The 23,415-nt window shown below is 42.9% G+C and overlaps 1 protein-coding gene across 1 annotated transcript in view; it reads left to right on the top strand.

Moving 5' to 3' along the window:
- The window catches only part of LOC144679504 (uncharacterized), a 123,052-nt gene extending 110,385 nt beyond the window's left edge, over positions 1-12,667 (top strand). The window contains exons 15-17 of the mRNA XM_078539944.1: positions 3,189-3,374; positions 8,890-8,967; positions 12,212-12,667. Of these exons, the coding sequence (XP_078396070.1) occupies positions 3,189-3,374; positions 8,890-8,967; positions 12,212-12,402 (455 nt within the window). The 3' untranslated portion in view covers positions 12,403-12,667. The remainder of the gene's footprint in view (positions 1-3,188; positions 3,375-8,889; positions 8,968-12,211) is intronic.
- The last annotated feature ends 10,748 nt before the right edge of the window (positions 12,668-23,415 follow it).

Below are 23,415 nucleotides of genomic sequence, written 5' to 3'. Positions count from 1 at the left end.
GCCACCTGCTGCAGGATTTGACAGCACAGGGACACGGAGGGCATCCACTGCCAGTGGCCACGAAAGTGACCACGGCACTCAATTTCTACACCAGTGCTCCTTTCAGGGTTCCACAGGTGACCTTTGTGGGATATCGCAAGCCTCCACCCACCAGTGCACCATTGTGGTCACAGACACCATCTTCGCGAAGGAACACAGCTTTGTGCATTTCACCCGGACCGGGAAAGCCAGGATGCAAGAGCACTGGGATTTACCCAGCTCTCGGTTTTCCTGCAGGTGCAGGGTGCCATTGACTGCACTCAGGTGGCGCTCAGATCACCGTGGCAACAAGCGGTCAACCACATCATCCTGCTTCGGCCCTAGGTGGCTGTCCTCTTTTGCAGGGCATTGGCACTGATCGCCACTGCCACCACCTCCCAAGCCAGATTGGTGACGTTGCTGCCCTCCCTGTGGCCAGAGTGGGGTAGAGGACATTACGGCGGGCCTCCTCGGTATCCAAAAGGCATTCCAGGGACGCGTCACTGAATTGGGCGGCTGCAGTCTTCTTGCCTTTTGGGCCATGCCTTCTGTGCAGCATTCCTGGGCTGAAGGACTAAGAAGTGTGCACGCGGCTGCACTTTAAATATAACGCCTGGCATGAGGAAATGGTGAGGTGATGGCGTGGCGAGCGAATGAGAGCCCGCCATCAAAACGGCATGTTTCCCAGGAATGCATAATTACTGTGACAGGATTGGGATGGTACAGTGTGAAAAACCTGCCATTGTGGCCAGCAGGTATAATGTTCTTTTACCCACCTGCTACCACACTTAGTGCAAATCTGGGACGATTCCGCCCTAGGGCTCTTCTAAACCTCTCAAACATGGGTTGCTAGAAGTTCTGTTGAATATTTCTGATCATTTCTACGTTTTCTTTTACATTATGAAGTGTGTGCCCTATGGATCAAATCAAAAAGCAGTGCACTGAACACAAAAGGGCATAAACATAACCATCTTCCATTCTGGGTAGGGAACAATAGGCACACAGGGTGGCGTGGCGGCACAGTGCTTTCGATCTCTAGTGTGGCACCACACGTCAATAAGGTGCTGGTTTTTCTGTTCCTCATTCTCCTGTGCATTAATTTGAGCAGAAGCAAGATGTTTCTCCTGGGGGAGGTAGAGTGTATTACCCCCATTCAACCACATACCCTTCCCATTTACAGATTACACAGGAGTGTCATTAAAACATGGAATCACATTGCCTGTTTGCCCCTTTCCATTGGAAAATGGGGAGCGCTTCTGGACTATTTTTGGATATCTATATATTTCTGGTGTAGACTTATCTTGTGGTTTTTATTAATCCTTTATTAATAAAAATGCTCTCCTCCACTCCTTGAGATGCTCCTTCCAATTAGGGCACTGTTTCATGGGAACTAATCACTTCCAGCACCTGAGACAAGTGACTGCACTTTAGTCCTGAGTCCAGACAGTGAGTGTTGTCAACAAAGGAGCTCATAACATCAGAGTTCAATCCTCTCCTTGCTCGTTGCCAGTAGATTCCCCACAGGGGTAACAGTGCAGGATCTGGAATCCTGACTTTATTTTTGCCCTCCTTAGGCCTGTACCACAAATTCTAGGACCTCATCGCCATCTTGCTTGCAGTCTATTGTGCCAAAAGAGTGCCTGACATATTTTTGCAGAATAATAACCTGCAGTCAGAAGTTTTAGGAAAGGGCCGTTTTATATTGTGTCAGGTGTGGATTAGTTAGTAGAACTCTCACCTGAGTCACAAGGTTCCAGGTTCAAGACCCACTAGAGGGTTTGAGCACAAAATTCAAGGCTGACAACTCCTATGCAGTACTGAGGGAGTACTGCACTGTTGGAGGTGCCGTTTCTCAGCTGAGGTGTTAAGCTAAGGCCCCATCTGCCTGCTCGGATGGATGTAAGAGATCCTATTTTGAAGAAGAACAGAGGAGCTATGCTCAGTGTCCTGATCAATATTTATCCTTCAATCAACATCACAAAACCAGATTATCTGGCCATTATCACATTGCTGTTTGTGGGAGTTTGCTGTCTGCAAATTGGTTGCTGTGTTTCCTGCATTGCAACAATGACTACACTTCAAACGCATTTCATTGACTGTAAAGCGCTTTGAGACATCCAATGGTTATGAAAAGCGCTATATAAATGCAAGTTGTTACAGCAACATGAGGGGTAAAAGTGAATCCCCTATTGTACCACTCCAAATCTGACTGTAACAGGGTTTTTATGTGAATTTAGCGAAGATGTGCTTTGCCAGTACTGCAGGAGTCCCACTATATAAAATTTTAATGAATTAGCCAGGTAGGTTTCCTGAGTTTAAACAAAGGACAAGATAAGTTGTTGACCTTACTTCCCAAATTTAAAAAAACTGGGTAAATCACAACCACCATTCAAACGTCACACTCAGTCTCTGGGCCCACAATCACACCAGTACGGATGGTAGGATAAGAGGATAACTTAAGGGATTTTTACAGTTTGTCAAGAAGATAAAACAAAGAAATACATATGGGTAACTGTCCCCTGGCTGGTCTCGTGCAATGATTCCACAGTGCGGCTGTTTTATTCACTTGCCTTCCTGGGTATAGTATGGAGCAGATTTCCACATTTTATTCCCAAAAGATCTCAGTTTGCAGTAGATTTCTCTTCCGAGGATGGTTACTTTGCAAACCCAGGCGCAACACTTTTGAGAGAGAGAGTGAAAACAGCTTCCTTGCAGCTCTTCAGTACAGAATTCTGACCTATCCTTGTCAGTTCTGGCTTGGTAAAACAGTTGTTAAAAGCCCAGCTATCTGTATATTCCAGAGGAATTTGATTACTATGTCTGCTGTAGTCATTGTTTAGTACAACAGGTAATCGGATTCTAATGTCTTATCTCAGAAACTTTTGACAATTTTCAAGATAGTGTGAACACCAACAGGAGATGGGGTCTTTCATACTCCTTGGTGGGAGGCCGGGGAAAGGCTTGGGGGTGCCTGTTCCCTTTTCATCCCACTCGGGCGGAATGCACGTTGTATATTCTGCTGGCTAGTAATCTTCCATTGTCTTAAAGTGGGGGTTACAGTTTATTGTTCTTTTAACCAGCCAGTAAAGGAAGAATTAAGAATAGTATCTTCTTATATAAAAAGCACATCCTCGCAACAAAGTCCATCAGCTTTTTTATTTATTATACAGCTCAGTTACCATCACTACTTCAAAGCATGAGACCCAGTTGTCAATGTGAAGGAATTAAAGGAACACCTGGACAACCTGGAATGCCAGGACAGCAGGGACAACGAGGATTACCCGGCTACCCAGGCAGATCAGCCAGACGAGGATACCGAGGTCTACCTGGTATGCCTGGATTACCAGGAATGAAAGGTACAATAAAGCAACATTAATTCAGAAAACATTTCCTACAGGGCTCAGATCCCAATACAAGTAGTCCCATTTGAAAGTGCAAAATAGGAGAAATAGGCCATTTGGCCCCTCGAGCCTGCTCCGCTATTCAATAAGATCATGGCTGATCTGTTTGTGTTTCGAGTTCTACATTCCCATCTACCCCCAATAACCTTTGATTCCCTTGTCTAACAAGAATCTATGTACCTCTGCCTTAAAAATATTCAGTGACCCCGCCCCCACCACCTTCCCAGGCAAAGAGTTCCAAGGTCCCACACAACCTTCAGAGAAAAAGTTTTCTCCTCATCTCTGTCCTAAAAAGGCGACCCCTAATTTTAAAACAGTGCCCCCTAGTTCTGGACTCACCCACAAGAGGTAACATCCTTTCCACGTACACCTTGTCAAAACTATTCAGGGCTTTATATACTTGAGTCAAGTTACCCCTCAATCTTCTAAACTCCAGTGGAAACAAGCCCAGTCTGTCCAACCTTTCCTTATAAGACAACTCGCTTATTCCAGGCATCAGTCTAGTAAACCTCCTCTGTATCACCTCCAACACGTTTACATCCTTCCTTCAATAAGGAGACCAAAACTGCACATAGTATTTGAATTGCAGCCTCACCAGTGCCCTGTATAACTGAAGCATAACATCCTTATTTTTATTTTTGTCTACTGATCCGCTGCTCCCAATGTGGTCTCCTCTACATTGGGGAGACCAAACGCAGACTGGGTGACCGCTTTGTGGAACAGCTCCAGTCTGTCCGTAAGCATAACCCATACCTTCCAGTCGCTTGCCATTTCAACACACTATCCTGCCCTCATGCCCGTCCTTGGCTTGCTGCAATGTTTCAGTGAAGCCCAACACAAACTGGAGGAACAGCACCTCATCTTCCAATTAGGCACTTTACAGCTTTCTGGACTTAACATTGACAACTTCAGACCATGAACTCTCTCCTCCATCCTCACCCACTTTTTTTCATCCCCTTTCTTCTGCATTCATTTCTATTTTTGAGTGGTGAGGTAAGGGAGGAGATTGCAGGGGCTCTGACACTAATTTTCAAATCCTCTCTGGCCACAGGAGAGGTGCCAGAGGACTGGAGGACAGAAAATGTGGTACCATTATTCAAGATGGGTAGTAGGGATAAACCAGGTAACTACAGGCCAGTGAGTCCAACATCACTGGTAGGGAAACTATTGGAAAAATTCTGAGGGACAGGATTAATCTCCACTTGGAGAGGCAGGGATTAATCAAGGATAGTCAGCATGGCTTTGTCAGGGGGAGATCATGCCTAACAAATTTGATTGAATTTTCTGAGGAGGTGACTAGTTGTATAGATGAGGGTAGTGCAGTTGATGTAGTCTACATGGACATCAGTAAGGCTTTTGACAAGGTCCTGCATGGAAGAATGGTCAAGAAAGTAAGAGCCCATGGGATCCAGGGCAATTTGGTAAATTGGATCCAAAATTGGCTTAGTGGCAGGAGGCAGAGGGTGATGGTCGAAGGTTGTTTTTGCGATTGGAAGCCTGTGATGAGTGGTGTACTGCAGGGATCAGTGCTGGGATCCTTGCTGTTTGTAGTGTACATTAATGATTTAGATGTGAATATAGGAGGTATGATTAATAAGTTCACAGGTGACATGAAAATTGGTGGTGCCGTAAATAGTGAGGAGGAAAGCCTTAGATTACAGGGACGATATAGGTCGTCTGATAAGATAGGCAGAGCAGCAGCAAATGGAATTTAATCCTGAGAAGTGTGAGGTGATGCATTTTGGGAGGACTTACACAGCAAGGGAATGCACAATGAATGATAGGCCCTAGGAAGTACAGAGGATCAAAGGGATCTTGGTATACATGTTCATAGGTCCCTGAAGGCAGCAGCACAGATAGATAAGGTGGTTAAGAAGGCATATGGGATACTTGCCTTTATTAGTCGAGGCAGAGAATATGAGAGGAGGGAGGTTATGTTGGAGCTGTATAAAATGCTAGTTAAGCCACAGCTGGAGTACTGTGTGCAGTTCTGGTCGCCACACTATTGGAAGGATGTGATTGCACTGGAGAGAGTGCAGAAGAGATTCACCAGGATGTTGCCTGGACTGGAGCATTTCAGCTATGAAGAGAGACTGGATAGGCTAGGGTTGTTTTCCTTAGAGCAGAGAAGGCTAAGGGGCGACCTGATAGAGGTATACAAAATTATGAGCGGCATAGATAGGGTAGATTGGAAGAAACTTTTTCCCCTTAGCGGAGGTGTCATTAACAAGGGGGCATAGATTTAAAATAAGGGGCAGGAGGTTTAGAGGGAATTTGAGGAAAAACTTTTTCACCCAGAGGGTGGTTGGAATCTGGAACACACTGCCTGAGGTGGTGGTAGAGGCAGGAACCCTCACAATGTTTAAGAAGTATTTAGATGAACACTTGAAATGCCATAGCATACAGGGCTATGGGCCAAGTGCTGGAAAATGGGATTAGAATAGATAGGTGCTTGATGGCTGGCATGGACACGATGGGCCGAAGGGCCTGTTTCTGTGCTGTATAACTCTATGAATCTGAGCAAGAGAGCAGGGAAATACTGTTATTTTGTTTTAAAGGAACACTGGTCTCAAAATTTGATATGCTACACCAGTTTTCTAGGCGCAAAGCAATTGCCTACAGTAACTGGTGTGGTGGTTGGCTGCGCATTCAGTACCATTTTGGTAGAGGCAAAAATTGAGGTGTCCAAGGCCCCTGCCTGAAATGAGTGTTAGGCCCTTTGTGTAGGGCCTAACAGTTGTTTCAAGACTCCTTCTCAGGGCTGGTAATGACTGCAGTAGAGTAATCAAGTTTACTTATGGTCAAAACGACTGTCCTTTAAAGGGGAGGCTGCAACCGAAATGGTGTGCTTTTTAAAAAAAATATTTGCCTGAATGTCAAGCCATAGACTGGCCCCACTTCAGCACTACCCTGATTACTTCCCCCCTCACTCCCAGTGATATTCATCGCTCTCCCAGGATACAGAGGCCTGAAATTGAAATCACCTTTACCGTCAAATTGTCTGTAATCGCCATACAGACATTTGTAACTTGCTGATCTCTTGTAAATAAGACACGAGGCCCAATATCAGGTGTGCCTTGGGCCAAACCTATCCTGGCACAAGAAACATTCTAATTTCTAGGCAATCACCTTCCTTAAACTGTACTGAGATAGGAAGGAACTGTAGCGTTGGGACGGGCTCCACCTGAACCAGGCTGGCACCAGGAACCTGGTACAAAGGATAAATGGGGTAGACATAAGGACTTTAAACTAGTGAATGGGGGCTGGGGGGTGTGGGGGGGGAAGGCTCAAGTGGAAAAGGTAGTTTTTACCCTTATGAGGCCAGAGCTCTACTTGCCAAAAAAAAAACCTAAGGAAACTAAATAAGTAAAGGTCAACAAGAGTAAATGGGAAAAAAACACAATAATGTAAATAGTAAGCCCTGGGAAACAGAGACACAAAGAACAGCAAAGGTTGACAAAACAGTTGGTAATTAAGGGCTATACGAGCTGGGAGCATGAAATGAAATTTGCAAAGGATTTCAAAATCAACAGAAAACCCTTTTCAATTATGTTAGGAGAAAGAGGATGATTTAGGCAGAGTAATCTGGACCCTTAAAACTAACAGTGATGATATTATAAATGAAAATGAGGAAATGACGGACATGTTAAATAATTACTTTGCATCAGTATTTATTGTAGAGGAAGAGGATAACAAGCTGGACATCCCAAGGAAATTTGGGATGGGGCTCACCAAAATTAACATAAGCAAATTAACACTAATGAAGAAAATAATGGCATGAAAAAAGTGGCAAGTTTCCAAGTCCAGTTGCTTTTCACTCACAAGGTTTCAAAGGAAGTAGATGAGACCATTGTAGATGCTCTAACTAAGATCTTCAAAAGTTCTCTCGATTCAAGTATTGTTCCTTTAGGTTAGAAAATTGCACATAGTTCTCTGCCTAAGACAAGTGAGAGAGACCAACCAGGGAATTATAGACCAGTTAGTGTAACATCAAGAGTCTACAATTAACAATGGGGGCCAATTGGCTAGATAGCTAGCATTTGGTTCACCAAGTATTCTTATTGGCAGATGCGACTAATGATCTAATGGTGTCCCACAACAATCTGTGTTGGGCCCTCAATAATAATCATGTTTATTAATGACTTAGGTGATGGGTTGGAAAGTCACATATCCAAATTTGAAGATAACACAAAGATGGGCAGCATTGTAAGCTGTGTAGATGGAAGCATAAAATTACAAAGAGATATTAATAGATAAAGTGAATGGAGAAAACTGGATTTCAATGTAGGCAAATATGAGGTCATCCACTTTAGAGATGAAAAGCATAGATTTAAAGCGCTTTCTAAATGGTCAAAAGTTAGAAACAGTGGAGGTCCAAAGGTACTTGGGGTCCAGGTAAATAGATCATTAAAATATCATGAACAGGTACAGAAAATAATCAAAAGGGCTAAGGGAATGTTGGGTTTGTGTCTACAGGATTAGATTTCAAAGGGATACAGCTATACAAAGCTCTGATTAGACCACACCTGTATACCATGAGCATTTCTGGACACTACATCTTAGGAAGGATATATTGGCTTTGAAGAGTTAGTGCAGGATAGTTTGCTAGAATAATACCAGACCGCAAGTGTTAAATTACAAGGAGAGATTACACAGGCTAGGGTTGTATTTTGTGGAACCTAGAAGACTAAAGGGTAATACGAAGGGTAGTTTTCAAGATATGAGTGGGAAAAGATAAGGTAGATAGAATGAAACTACACTGGTTTGGGAGTCTAGGACTAGGGGACATAGTCTAAAAATTACAGCCACTTCTTTCAGGAGTGAAATTAGGAAAGTATTTTACAGACATTTGATATTCTCTTCACCAAACAACATTTGATGCTAGGTCAATTCTTAATGTTAACTTATGCCAGGTCAATTCTTAATGTTAAATTGAGATTGAAAGATTGTTGTTAACCAAATGTATTGAGGGATATAGGGAAAAGGAGTTAGGTCACAGATCAGACATGATCTCATTGAATGGCAGCAGACTAGGGGTTAAATGCCTCTGCCTGTTCCCAATTTCCTATGCTTCTATCACTCATTAGCATTTTATTATAAATGAAGTATATTTTGGCAAGTAGATTAGGTGTAACCAATGCAACACTGTGAAACTAAACTCTGAAGATTATCACAGTGTACTGAATTTTGAAGTGTTATTTTCTGCCAGTTTGCTACAATAACTCAATGTTTATCAACAGAAAATGCTGAAGAAACTCAGCAGGTCTGGCAGCACCTGTGGAGAGAGAAACAGAGTTAACGTTTCGAGTCAAGAAGAGTCATACGGACTCAAAATGTTGACTGTTTTTCTCCACAGATGCTGCTAGACCTACTGAGTTTTTCCAGTATTTTCTGTTTCTAATTTCAGATTTCCAACATCCGCAGTATTTCGCTTTTGTTTCATTATGTCAATGTTTATCAATGTTTTTAGGTGATCAGGGACCAAAAGGAGCCAAAGGTATGAAAGGTGAAGAGCATCCAGGGTTACCTGGCCCACCTGGTCAAGCAGGTGAGATGTAGAAAAACCTGAAACAATTAAAAAAATACATATAAGATGATGGAGTGTGCTAGTGTGCCAACATATTACATCTAGTGTTGGTACAAAGTCTGATTTTGCACATGGTGGATTCCTAACCTTTGCAAAGTAGCCAGTGAAGTTTAGGTAATTCACCATGCAAACATAGAGGCAAAATCAGAAAGTCAGGCACTCTTGGCAGCCAGTTTTAATGTGATATTGTCAGTCTTTGAAACATGTCAATCTACCGATGTCCCCTCCAGTTACATTCACATTATAACTGTAGTTCCCTAAAGCAAAGCAGTTTTGTGTCACTGCTGCAATAATGCAATGTGAACCCAAAACCAGGGCCCAATCTAACAGTCAATTGAAGAGGGGTGAGATTTTCCATGAAGGATAACTTGATTTCATTTTGCTTTGGAGCCAGTTTTTTTGCCTTAATATAAAACTTACAGTCTACCTGGGGGAATTTCCAAAGGGTTCTGCTACTCATTCACTGTAGCTTTGGTAGAAGTGCCTCAGAAACCCTGGCTTTAGTCCTGCTTTATAGAAAATAAATATTTGCCTCTCTGTCGTAGTGGTTAAGCAGCAGCAGAAGTTTAAGCGAATCCATGGCTTGAATGCAGGAAGATCCATACTAAACGTGAAGGAAAATTCATACTAACTCAAAGGTCCACATGGTGCTGATTGAAAAATGAAAGTGTTAGTAGATCCATTGTTTGCGGTTGATTGGACTATTTCATATTCTCCTGTGCTTCAGAATCCTTGGGCAGGATTTTCCCCTCGTCGAGGGCGAAGTTGAATGGCGGGCACGCACAAACGCTCCTCCGATGCAGCGCCATTTTACGTGGGTGGGCCAATTAAGGCCCACCCAGCGCGATGTCCACATGGAAGCGCTATCCCTGCGCGGGTGGCGGGGCGGAATCCCTAAATCGAGAGTGCGCTTTTTCGTGCATGCGCACGAAAGAGCGCACTCATCTCCCCGAGGCTAAGTGCTGCCTCAGGGAGATCAGCTCTACTCTCAAAAATACTAAAAATAGAAGAAAAAAATTCCTGACATGTCACCTCATGTGACACTACTGTCACATGAGTTAGGACATGTCCATAATTTTTACAAAAACTTTCATAAAATTTTTAAAACCCTACATGAAACCTCATCCCGCCTGTGGATGAGGTTTGATGCTTTTTCTAATTCCTGCCAGGGCTCCCGGCCTGCCCGCCAGCCTTAAGGTTGGACGGGCAGGTCCATTAATTAGCTAAATGACTCTGTCAATGGCCTCAATTGGCCATTGACAGGTCGGTGGGCGCACAGCTGATTTTGCTGCGCCCCCACCGACCGGAAAATTTAAATGGGGCGCGGTGACGTCAGGAGTTCCGCCTGACATCACCACGCGTCATTTTATGCGTCGGTGAGCGGGCCCCACCCCCCCCAACTCGCCGACGGGAAAATCCTGCCCCTTCTTTCATTCCACCACACCAATATAACAATTGTAACAGAATAAAAATAACTGATAATCTGTTGCCACAGAGAATCCAAAGGTTATAGTGCAGTTATCGCATTCCAGCAAATGTTTTTTAAGCAGGCTTGTTTGCACTTCCAATGTTTTGGCAGAATTGTTGATTTAAATGGACAGAACAAAAACATTTTTGAGCCATGTTTCTGCACTCCTTGTTATTTTTCAGGTAGTGTTTCACCACCTGAATTGTATTTTCAGCTTTTACTTGCAGTATTATTTTTTCCCCCAATCTTTAACTAAAGTTTAATCTATTTTTCCTATGATTTTTGCCTTAGTGTATGGAGGAAATGGTAATAGAATGACGGATGTAGTTGAATCATTAATAACATCACAGGGAAATTGTGCAGAAATTCTTCTTAAGAGCATTCTAAAAGAGGAAGGTTCTTAAAGGAGACAGGATTTGTAAAACATCTCCCATGATATCAGGATCGATATTATCAAAAGACCCGCTATTGTATCTAACTGCTTGTATACCCTTTTTGAGACACTGTTATCATTAGGAATACTTATCCCATTGCAATCTTTCATGTTTTAAGTGGTAGAAAATGAAATAAGACATGAGTAAGAAATCAGAAGGCACCATAGTTGGTCACACTCGCCAAACTACATCTGTCAAAATTCCCAGCAAAGATGTATTGGCTCAAATGACCCCCTTATGTCCTATATTACTCTATGGTATCTACAGTCTCTGGGATACCCACCTAGTATGACTGTGGGAACTAGCTTCATAGGTTTGGGGTTAGCAAGGAGCTGGTGGCATAGTGGGAAAGTCACTGAATTAGTAATCCAGAGGTCAGGCTAATGCTCTGGAGATGTGGGTTCAAATCAGCAGCTGATGGAATTTTAATTCCATTAATAAACTGGTGACCCTGAAACTATCATTGATTGTCATTAAAACCCATGTGATTCACTAATATCCGTTAGGGAAGGGAATCTGCTGTCCTTACCTGGTCTGGTCTACATGTGACTCCAGACCCACAGCAATGTGGTTGGCTCTTGACTGTCCTCTGAAATGGCCTAGCAAGCCACTCAGATGAAGAGCAATTAGGGATATGCAACAAATGCTGGCCTTGCCAGTGACACCCACATCCCACGAAATAAATAAATTTTGAAAAAAAGGATCCAGTTGGTGCATCTTACCATCAGCTGCAAAGACACCTGCAGCAAAAGATTGGCAATGCCAGTGCCAGGCAAAGCTACCAATAGCCTGACCTTGTCTGGCTCTGTGTACTTGGCATCATCTGCATAATCAGTCAACGTACTACCAACAAATATGAGGATGTGTGGAACAACAGACTGATGTATCAATCATAAGCGTAGCCAATTATTTCATCCATCAATAGGAGCATTGTGTGGTTACTCAATGTACCGTAGTACACATTAGCAGCATATAGCGAAACATCAGCGAGGAGGATAGCCGGTCCTTTAGGCAGCCCACCTGATAATCCATCCGTTAATTGGACAAAAACGATGAGGACTGCATAACAGCCAGAAGCAACAAAAAGCAAAACCTTAGCCCTTTTATATCTGACATACATTACATACTCAATAATCACAGATTTGTTACAGCGCAGGAGAAACACATAGCACTAGAATAGAAAATAGTAAGTTAATAGGTAGAGTCAGAGTAAGGGAGAAAATAATAGGGCCTAAATCAGGGTTACAGTGCACGTATGTGAATGCACAGAGAATGACAACTTAATATTTGACTGTAATTCTAGGTCTACCAGGGTTACCAGGTCCGACTGGTCATGGATTGCCAGGAGTGGATGGGGAACCAGGAAGGAATGGAGCACCCGGCAGTCCAGGAAAGCGCGGAGCACCAGGAATGCCTGGAGTGTGTGATATATCGAGCTGTTATAATTCCTACAATAGTGGCCGAAATCCTTTTAATAAAGGACCAAACCTCTGAAGGTCATATAAGGTTCAATGTCAGCTGGGAGCTGAATCCTGTCACATCATCTCAAGTCTCTTTCACTTGCTGCCAAATATGAGGAACTCGTCCTCAGGAAGAAACCAATTGGCGCATGAACCAATGACTACTTATTACAGGTTTCAGTCTGTTAGCTTGGTTTGCTACTGATTTTGGAATACTTCAATACAAACACTTTAAACACACCGCGTGCTGTGCATGTACGTTTATCCCCTACAGTTTTTTAAAATAAATTTTGATAACAGCTTTACTATTGCCTCTGTAAATAGTTCTTGCAGAAAGAAAAGATTTGTTCATACATGGATTTTCAGGGGTAATTTCCAGTTTGGCAGCCTCAGTAATAACCTGATCGCTTGCCTATTTTAGAACCTGCCTTATATATATTCATCCCATTGAAATCGTCAGGAAGGAAAGTTAGGCGGGTGGTCCATCAGATTACCGATGGGACTGAGAAGCTGCAAATAACACCCATTGTCTTGACCTTTCCTCTTGAATATTTTACTGAGTTGAGTTTATCAATCCATTCTTACACATATTAATTTCTGCTATACAATTCTTTTTGATATCTAAGCCTTTCAAATCTATAGTTGTCCTGAAGGGTTGAATTGGTAAGTGCACCATGCATTGTGTCACCAACTGTTTAATATTTTTACCCACTGAAGTTCACAAGAGTAAATCTAGAACCTTTAACTAATGTTGAATGGGACAATAGCTGGGGCACTAAAATTAGCTTCAGTGCCCATAAGCTAGACAGGGGAGAACATCAGAGTTCCCACTCCTGCTGAACAGACTTGAGGGGCTGAATGGCCTATCCCTGTTCCTATGATCCTACTATCCTGTGATCCTTGCTGGAAAGTAAACGTGCATAAATGTCAGGTAAGGACAGGATTGGGCTCAACTGTGTGATCGATTGTGTAAAACTCACTGAAATATCAAAAAGGGGCACTAGTAAAAGATACTGGAGGGCTGACAATGTCCAGTTGCAATTGACAACTGTACCAACCATTGTGCCAACTTCAACAAAGAATGATAATTGAGGCAAGTGAATTTTTAACCCAATTTGTTTTGTCACCATATTTCATTGAATCATACAGCACAGAAGGAGGCCATTGGGTCCGTTGTGCTCGTGTTATCACTTTGAAAGCTACCCAACTCCCCACCCTTTCCTTCATGCAGCAAAATAGTGCCATGATGTGGCTATATATGCTCTATTGAGCTGAATTAGCAGTCTATTCTTAGCCAATACAGATGTCCAAAGGATAGATTTTTAGATCATCTGCATCGGTTGTGCCAGTGTAGAACAAGTTTAATGGAGCCATAAAATTTGTGGAGCGTTTGGTAGACATGTTTTGTTCAGAGGTCCTTCCAACCACATTATTGTATCTGGCTGCGCCTTGTATTCTGCAATGTGTGCACACGTTCCATGCCATAGCCTATCAAATCCCCAGAACGTATGTAAGGTATTCAAATAAATATCTGAAGTGCTTCCTGATTACAATACCGCTACTTTCCTACAAAGTCTGTTGTGAATTGGCACAAGGGAAGCACTTTATCCATGCGGAAACCGCTTAAAGGGACCAAGTAATGTGTTTGTTGAAATGTTTAAAGTACACATTTAGAACTGTTGGGCAGAATTTACATTCCTCACATGGGAACGAGTATGGAGGCGGACAGGCATGAAAATTCATGTCATCGGAAAATTCAGGTGCACCGATGCCAGACGGCCCCGGGCCATTTTCCTGGAGGCAAGATCAAGGGTGAAAGGGCTACCCACTCGCAAGTGACTGGTAGCCAATTAGGGTAAGTAAATGACCTATTAAGGCCAATTAACAGTGGCTGACTGGAGTTTTCCAGTTGTTCTGCTGATACCCACAGCCCGGGGAACTAGGGCAGCTGCCTGGAGGCAGCCTCCCGACAGCAGATCAGAGTCAAGTGTCACGACTCACTGGGGATGGTGCGCTGTAATATCAGCCCCACTGTTTCCCGAGCTGCGACAAATGTGAAAAGTTTGACCAAAACACCAGATTTCCCCAATTCTACCTAACTGTTTAATTTAGGTTAACAGAATACGAGCACCAGGTTTGTAAACTTCATAAGTAAATAACTGTTTATTGAACAAACTGTTGTTAACCAGTGGTAAAATAAAGAAATATGAACTGCTAATTTCTAACTATGACCTAAATTCTACCCCTTCTTAAATCCCTAAACACACACATACAAGACACATAAGACACACAAAGACATGGATTTTAAGGGTGGGATAAAACAGTTCAATAGCACCAATTCCAGAGTGCAGGATTTGATGGGTTGATTTTGATTGGTGTCTTCCAAATTCCTTTCAGTTCTTGTTGATGACACGAGGTGGTCTTCTAGCACTTTCAGTATTTAGTTCACTGGTTGAGCACTTGCCTTTCAATGTCACTAACAGTGATTTTCCCCTTTGCCACTTGACAGGGTTTTCAGAGAGAGTGCAGGTTATAGAGGTATGAGGAGAAAAAGCCAGCTAGCTACTATTGTGGAATTACTGGAATCTTCCACACACACAAGCAAGAGGTTTTAGGTCTTTTTCCTTTCAGGCTATGAGCTATTCTTCTTCACTGCTCTCACACAAAACCTGGTGAGGAGCTAATTAAAACATTGTTTCCAGGAAGTTCCCCATTAGACCAGGCTCCTCCTCGGCACCATCCTGTCTTTCATGGCACACTCTGTTCCAGGACAGCAGCATTGTATATATCCCTCACACTGTTCCAGTGGACATGTCCTTCAAACTGCAGCCATTGTAATTTTAATCCACAGTCCAACAGAAATAAAAAGATAGGTTCTTTACACAAGTGCTCCAGGCAGGCTTTGAGGTCCTCACCACCTAAATGGCCGCTGGCCACCCTGTGGAGCGGTCCCTCCACAATGGTAGCCCAGCAGCCATGACCATTTTTTATTTGTTTAAAAGTTGCTGAAAGGGCACCTGAAAATAGTGGCATCCTCTCTCGCCTGAATTGCAAGCTGCTGCATTTTCTGTGGCGGAAATATAGTCCCCCCAGTTTCATGAGCCCTCCCAAGCTATCCTCTGACCACTAATTGGCCCAATAGGGGAAAATCACTGCTTTGTGACTGTTCCCTACACAGTCCGGTGTCGGGACCCCAGTTGACCCTGAAGTCGGGGTCCTGACCCAAAATACTGCCCATCGTGTCTGCATGTTGTGTTTCTATTCACTTCAGTTTTACTTGTACTATGTTTCCCTCTCTACCTTCAGCCTTGGCAAAGACTGCCAACAAGTTGAAGTGCCTTTTAAACCTTACCTTAAAGGTAAGAATTTTACCTATCCCAACGGCTATACTGCCATTTGCCTTTAAATGTTCAAATGCCTTTTCAATTTGCTCAAATTGCAGTTTTTCAGCTCCCTCCATTAGACTAACCCCCTGTAAAAAGACAAAGCTGCACTTGGAGCAGTGAATAATTATTCAAATGAACTTGTCCAGGAAGGTGACGCGTGGTCATCCAACTGGATTTGCACCTGACCTTCTTGATCTAATTATGCCAGAACTTGAAAATCGACCTTCCGGTCTCTCTTCCCTGAATTGGTGTTCTAGTTGTACGAGGCTGCTACATTTTCCAGCACACACAATACTACGCAGTTTCTGTTGTCGTATTGTGTTAGATGATTGATGAGTGTGTACAGTTATGGGCAAGTTTTATAAAATTGTATTCCTGATATGGTGCTTTGCTGGCAAGGAGTGTGTATCCTGATTTTGGGTGTATGGCGTTCCAATACTTTTCTGTCCATTAATGTGAATGAGTGAACAAGATAGAAAAGAGATATCATTGCACTCTGTAGAGCAATAATACCCAGAATATACTGATAAACAAGCAGAAGAGGTTTAAGTAATATCTTTGAGAGATAGGTAACAATAAACCAAGAAAAAAAAATCTTTCAACAGCAACACGCATCTACAGAGGAAATACAACAGTAGAAAAACATCAAAGTCAATAAACAAAAACAGAATTACCTGGAAAAACTCAGCAGGTCTGGCAGCATCGGTGGAGAAGAAAAGAGTTGACGTTTCGAGTCCTCATGACCCTTCAACAGAACCAACGTCAAAGTCAATGCAAGTCATCAAAAGAGAGGACGATAGTGAACAAGCCAGGAGTTTCAAAACAGATTGTAAGAGCTTTTGAGTAGCTAAAAATAAATGTTGGCCCCTTAGAGGCTGAGACAGGAGAAATTACCATGGTGAATGAGGAATTGGCAGAGGCATTGAACAAATATTTTGTGTCCGTCTTCACATTAGAGGACACCAATTATATACCATAAATAGTGGGTCACCAAGGGGCTAATGAGAGTGAGGAGTTTAGGATAATTAATCGCAGTAGAATAGAAGGTATTGGAGAAACTTAATGGATAAAAGCAATAAATCACCAGGACCTGATTACCTACATCCCAGGTTCCTAAAAGAGGTTGCTGCAGAGGTAGTCAATGCACTGGTTATGATTTTCTACAATTCTATATACTCTAGAACAGCTCCAGCAGATTGGAAGTTATGTGACACCACCATTCAAGAAAGGAGGGAGAGAGAAAGCGGGGAATTACAGGCCTGTTGTTGGGAAAATCTATTATTAAGGAAGTTTAAGCAATGCGCTTAGAAAATCAGATAGAGTCAACATGGTTTTACGAAAGAGAAATGTGTTTGACAAATTTGTCAGTTTTTTTGAGGATTTAATTAGTAGGGTGGATGAAGGTGAACCAGTAGATGTGGTATATTTGGATTTCCAAAAGGCATTCAATAAGGTACGAAGCAAAAGCTTAATACACAACCTTAGGGCTTATGGAGTTAGGGGTAATGTATTAGCATGGATGGAGGATTGGGACAGGAAGGGGAGAAGCAGGGTAAACAGCACATTTTTAAGTTGGTAGGCTATAACTAGTGGAGTGCCATAAGGATCGGTGCTGGGGCTCAGCTATTTAAAATCTATTTTACTGACTGAAACATCTCTTTATGGGGCTCAGTGTCATACTTGGTTTCATAATGCTTCGGTGAAGCAGCTTGGAATGTTTCATTACATTAAAGGCGTTATATAAATATAAGTAGCTGTTGTTGCTACTTCTGATGGACAGGCAAATCCCCCTTTACAATTACTGATCTTTTTTTTTGGTAGCTGGTGTGTTACTCCTATCATTGTACCTCCCTGAGCAGTGCTACATGGCCACTTGTTGATTGCTGGCTCTATTAGTTTTCAGCATTGCTCAAGTGATGATGACAGATAATGTGAGGTGATGTATGACATTCCTTTGTCATTATTGCCCAATTTCAGTCCACATCTGCTTTTGGGGGCTGCCTTGGCTTATGCCTGACATAATTTCTAGCAGGAGGTACATCTGGTAAAAGAAAATGGGCTGGAAGCTGGTGTGATGGGTCTCACCCCGTTTCTTTTGCTCCCTTCCCAAACCATTTGCCCTAAAGCCTGGTGAATCAAATAGTATCGGCTAGAATTCATCAAGCTTGGATTTTAAAAGCCTGTAGATTGTAGAAGGAAGAGAAAACTACAGGAGGTTAGAAATGTTACAGTTTCAAGGTCTTCCATTCCCTTTTTTAGTATTTCTGTAACCGGTGATATAAAACTCATTTATATTTCTTGAACGACAATAGCGGTCCAAAAAAACTTTTAAGATGTTAGATTAATGTTAGATTTAAATCTACATTCCTGATCTTATGAATGAAAATATAGATTAAACATGGCCTTTGATTTTCCTCAGTCCATCTCTATCCATCCAGCCATCCAAATAGTACTGATCATAAATTATAAATATACATGGGGGTGGGAGGGTGGTCACAATTCTAAATAGCGTCCCTCTACCTATTGTCAGAGGCCAACTTAATTCAGGCCAGGAATGCGACATCAAACGGAACATAATTGTTGAATATTTCTGGACAAAAAAAGTTATTGTTCAAGTGAGTCGACAAAATGCGCCACCTGTACTGAATTATTTCAGAAGGGTAAAGGCAGTAAAATGTTACATTTAAATTACAGCGGAATCATCCCAGATTTGCACTAAGTGCGGTAGCGGGCGGGTAAAACGACATTTTGCCTGCCGGCCCCAATTGGCGGCTTTTCACGCCGTATCATCCCAAACCCCCCCGTATTAATTATGCGTTCCTGGGATACACCTGGTTAGATGATGGGCGGGCTCTCATTCGCCTGCCAGGCCATCACCTCGCCACTTCACCATGCCAGGTACCGTATTTAAAGTTTAGCCACGTGCACACATCTCAGTGCTTCCAACCCAGGGCTGCTGCAAGGAAGACACAGTTGGCGAGACGTGTTCTGCACCGGCGTGTTTTCCCGCCGACGTGGGCGACAACCCAGCGGACGGGGGATGAGTCTGGCGGACTGGCCTTATAATGATATGCTGGTGTAATCCAGTGAGTTTCCTGATGTCCGACGGTGGGGAATGTGGCCTGCCAATGACGGGCTGAGCGGAAGATCGCAAACTGCTTTCACGACGTCGTGAAACCCATTTTTGGCCTTCTCGCCATATTGCCCACTCCTGCCACTGAACACGCCTGATGCCAGCGGGCACGGAAAATTCTGCCCCTAGGCTTTTTAAAAAATCTTTGCACTTTTTTTTATTATGCTTTACTAAAATAATTCTGCAACTAATGGTTGGCTTAACCTAATTTTAACTCGTGAATTAAAATGTAACAGTTGATAATTGAAATAGAACACGTCTCATTTGACATTAAAGGATGCATGTGTAAAAATCAAGAGATGTTATGAAATATCCTTTTCACCAAATTTTTACCGAATTGCACAAAATTTACGATTTATTCTTAGGCCTATGGTACCTTACAGGTTGCACAGTATTATGAAGATCTGAGAATTTATATTTGGGTAAAACTATGTATGGACAGGACCGTAGTCAATAATGAGTCAGACTCATAGGTTCAAGGAGCCGCTGAAGTTTTGACAATCTCCGTTTGCCTGACTATAACTACTGTGACAGCCTCAATATAATTATTTCATTAGCTCAGTTTTATTTTAAAACTCGTGTGATTTTAAAATAACATTGGGTTCGATTTTACGTATCCAAACCGGGTGCACTACACCAACCCCTGTGCTGACGAAAAGTTTGGCGTGTTGACATTGTGTTGGCAATACGACGTCATCACATCAGTCTCCTAAATTAGGGAAAGTGGGTGGGCCGGGAAATCAGCAGTCCACCCGCTATTTTTCAAATCGCTAATTAACGAGTTATCCCGCAGAGATGGGGTAGCAGGAGCGGGTGGACCGCTCAGTTTGTGTTCCACCTCCCTCCCCCCACTGAAAACTGTAAAATCCAGTCCATTATATGAACCCATCTACTCAATGGGGAGAATTTTCTCCCCGTCGGGGGGGGGTTGGCCGGGAGCAGGCGCAGGCGGGTGCGCAGCCGATGTCTGCCCGCGATTGGCTGCGCGCCGCCATTTTACGCATGTGCGTGAAAGAGCGCAGAAATCTCCCCGAGGCACGGAGCTGCCTCAGGGAGTTTAGTTTGATTTAGCAAAATTTTCGTAAAGAAAAGAAAAAAATTTAAGACATGTCCCCTCATGTGACAGTGTTACATGAGCTGGGACATGTCAATGTATTTTATTAAAATTTTTTATTAAAGTTTAAAAACCTTCGTGAAACCTCATCCCGCCCGTGCTTCAGGTTTCATGATAATTGCGAAAGCCGCCTGGGCTCTTCGCCTGCCCCCCCAACCTTAAGGTTGGACGGGCAGCTCAGTTTATTACTTTAATTAGTATTTAAACGGCCTTAATAGGCCTTTGACAGTTCGGCGGGCACGCAACCGACTCCACTGCGCGCCCACCAAACTGAAGATCTGAAGGACGCGCGGTGACGTCGGGACGCACGCCTGACATCACCGTAATCAATTTACTCATCAGCGAGTGGGGCCCCGCCCCCGCTCGGCGACCCGGAGATTCTGGCCAATAACTAAGTTCGGTGTCACATTCATTTTTACAAACATTTGAAGTGGAATTTGAGTATATTTTGTATTTTAATTTACCACAAAAATGGTTATAGACATTACCAATTTTCACTCCAGCCTCATACCCCAAAAATATGCTGCCCACTAGAAATATAAATTCACATAAAATCCACACTTAAAATATTGGACTTGTTTGTAAGTCTTTTGGGTTGTAATACTATTAAGTCCCCACAGGGAGTGATGCTGAGTAAATTTAATCTGATAGTTATGCATTGCCACCAGGTGGAGGATTTTAATATCTCAGCACTTAGTGATCTACATATTTAAAGTGAAATTATTCCTAACCCTCTTCAGGTTTTCTGTGTTGTCTTTTTTTTATGGAGGTGAACATGGGGCACAATGCAGAGATCTGCTGGGATTTGTGAGGACAATGTCCCACACTGTCAGCAACATATTCTGCAGAAATTGTCAAATTTGAAGGCGATGGTATTGGTGTGGCAGAATTTGGGAGTTAGTTGGTGGTAGGGTATAACCTGGACCTTGTGGAAGAACTCATTTATTCAACCCATCCACCATCCCCAAGTGTGAGGCTGTGCAATTTTAACTCCTGAGCCTCATTAAAATCCCCCCCACTAGCTCCCACCAGTGGAGATGACAGAGTGATGGGTGTGAGCAGGAAATCATATGATTACATTCCACTGCCAGGGATCCACTCAAACAGTCACCAGCAAGGTGAGTTAGGAAGGAAGATGACTGAAGAAGAGGTGCAGGATTCGAGGACAGAGGATTTCGAAGATGTCCTCTCTGGGCTCTCTATTCTTGAGCATATAATTTAGGCTGATACTTCAGAATCCACCCAGCATGCCATGGTCACTCCTCCAGGATCCTGTTGTTGTCGGGCTGCAGCATCTTCTACTCCTCGGATGTCCACGACGTGAGAAAGGCCCTGGCGGTAAGTCCCAACTTCTGCATGTCTCACAGTGGTCAAGACATGTTCTGCACCGGTGGACATGGGCAGATGATCCAGCCGGGGTGGGGTGGGGGGTGGTGGGTGGGGCGGATATGAGCTGGCGGGCTGACCTTATAATGATAAGGAAGGAGTGCAGCATTCTCAGAGATACTGTTTTTTGGATGTGATGTCCAACCAGAGCCCCTTCTACATTCTCAAGTTCCATGACACTGTTCAAAGAAGGGTAGTATAGCTTTCCTAGTCTCCAGGACAAATTTTATCCTGCAAACAACATCACCTTTTGGCTATTTATCTCATTGCCAATTGTGGGAGCTTGCTGAGCGCAAACTGACAGTCATATTTTCCAACATTGTTACCTGTCACTTAACCCAACTCTGAATGATATCTAGATTCTGCTCTAGGCTTTCATGGCCTTGTCAGTGGGGATCTTCTAGTATATTGTAGAGCTGCCTCACTGCTGCCCTCTCTGTCTCTGTTGGGGAGGTGTTAATAGAGTTCTTTCAATAATAGTGGGTCTTTTCTTAGTGCAATATACAACAGAAAGATGGCAACGATGATCAGATAGAATCCTTTTTTACATTTCATTTGGGAAAATTGAACTGGAGAACGTTGTCACACACTTTTTGGAACTCCCAAAGTTGTTTTGGAGGAAGTTCGAGCAGTTTAAAAGATTGCTCCGAGTCCATATTGTGTTCAGGTACAGCTCAGTGAATCAGCATGGTATGTAATTGAATGAAAAAATGGCACTAAAGGTACTCTTGGAAACAATGGGGGAATTTAATCCTAACAAAGAGGACTGGTGTCGTTACAAATGAAGGTTGCATATTTGGATGAAAGTGAATAACATAGGAGGTGGTGAGAAAGTAAATGTTTTCCTCACCATGATGAGGCCAGATGCTTTTGATGTAGTTTTTAACCAATGCTGCCGGAGAGACCTTAGTGCATTGGAATATGCTGAAATTAATGAGACTCTGTACTCTTATTAAAGCATGACTAAGAATGAAATTGTACTGCATTCCGTCAAATGCCAAGTGATAATTGCAGATTACATTCTTGAATTAAAGAAACTCTCTCATCACTGTGGGTATGGTGCAAATTTGGAAATCATCCTTAGAGGCACTTGTGTAGGAGGCCTAAAGAACAATAAAATCCAGGCCTAGCTTTTGAGTATAGGCAATAAGCTGACATGAAGCCACGCCTAAGGAAATGGCAGAAAGAGATAGTTGCAAATTGCAAGAGAGTTCTTTTCCTGAGGGACAGGGGAGATCCACCAGATTTCAGTGGGATCCAGGCTACAACAGCCAAGTTCAGTCTGAATCAGAATTTTAGATGTTACCGTTGCCATGGTAGCTATGCCCCCATTTCCAGTCAAAGTGCTGTCTGTGGATAAGTAATATTTAAACGGCATGCAGGAGTAGAGGAAACAGTAATGTTCCAGGTCACAGCCATGCACCAGGTCAAGGTCTTGGTAGGTCTAAAGCTAGTTGAGGAACCTGGAAGTTCTTGAATGTGAAAATGATAGATATGGAAACAGAAGTTGATGCTGGTGAGTGGGAAGATCCAGAATTGTACACAGTCAGAGAGCAAGAAAAACAGCAGATGGAAGATGAGAGTAATAGGGCTGAAGATATAATTCCAGCACCCACAGTGGGAATGAAAATCAGAGATTCACAACTCACTTTCATCGTTGATGTAGCTGCAGCGCTGTCCGTTATTTTAGGAGAGAACAAGTCCCTAAGTCACATTCCCTTATGCAAAACCGGTGTCAAACTGACTAGTTATTCCAATAACAGTATTCCAGTGTTAGGTCAAGTTAGTGTCAGGGTGGAATATGATGATGCATCCTATTATTTGCCATTGGAAGTAGTAGGAGTAGAAGGCATTGGCTTAAGAAAATATGATTAAACTGGGCTAAGTTATTCACAGTAGTGTTCAGTAAGGGTATGCCTGACATTGAGAAAGTGCTAATAAGGTACAAAGTGGCCTTTGAGCAAGGAGGGCCAAATGATAAAACTACGTATCACAAGGCCAAAGTCAAGATAATGGACAATGTAAAGC

The sequence above is a fragment of the Cetorhinus maximus genome, chromosome 4 (genome assembly GCF_964194155.1).
Source record: "Cetorhinus maximus chromosome 4, sCetMax3.hap1.1, whole genome shotgun sequence".
Taxonomy (NCBI): domain Eukaryota; kingdom Metazoa; phylum Chordata; class Chondrichthyes; order Lamniformes; family Cetorhinidae; genus Cetorhinus; species Cetorhinus maximus.
The sequence above is the reverse complement of the archived record's forward strand: the minus strand, read 5'-3'. Positions and strand labels throughout refer to the sequence as shown.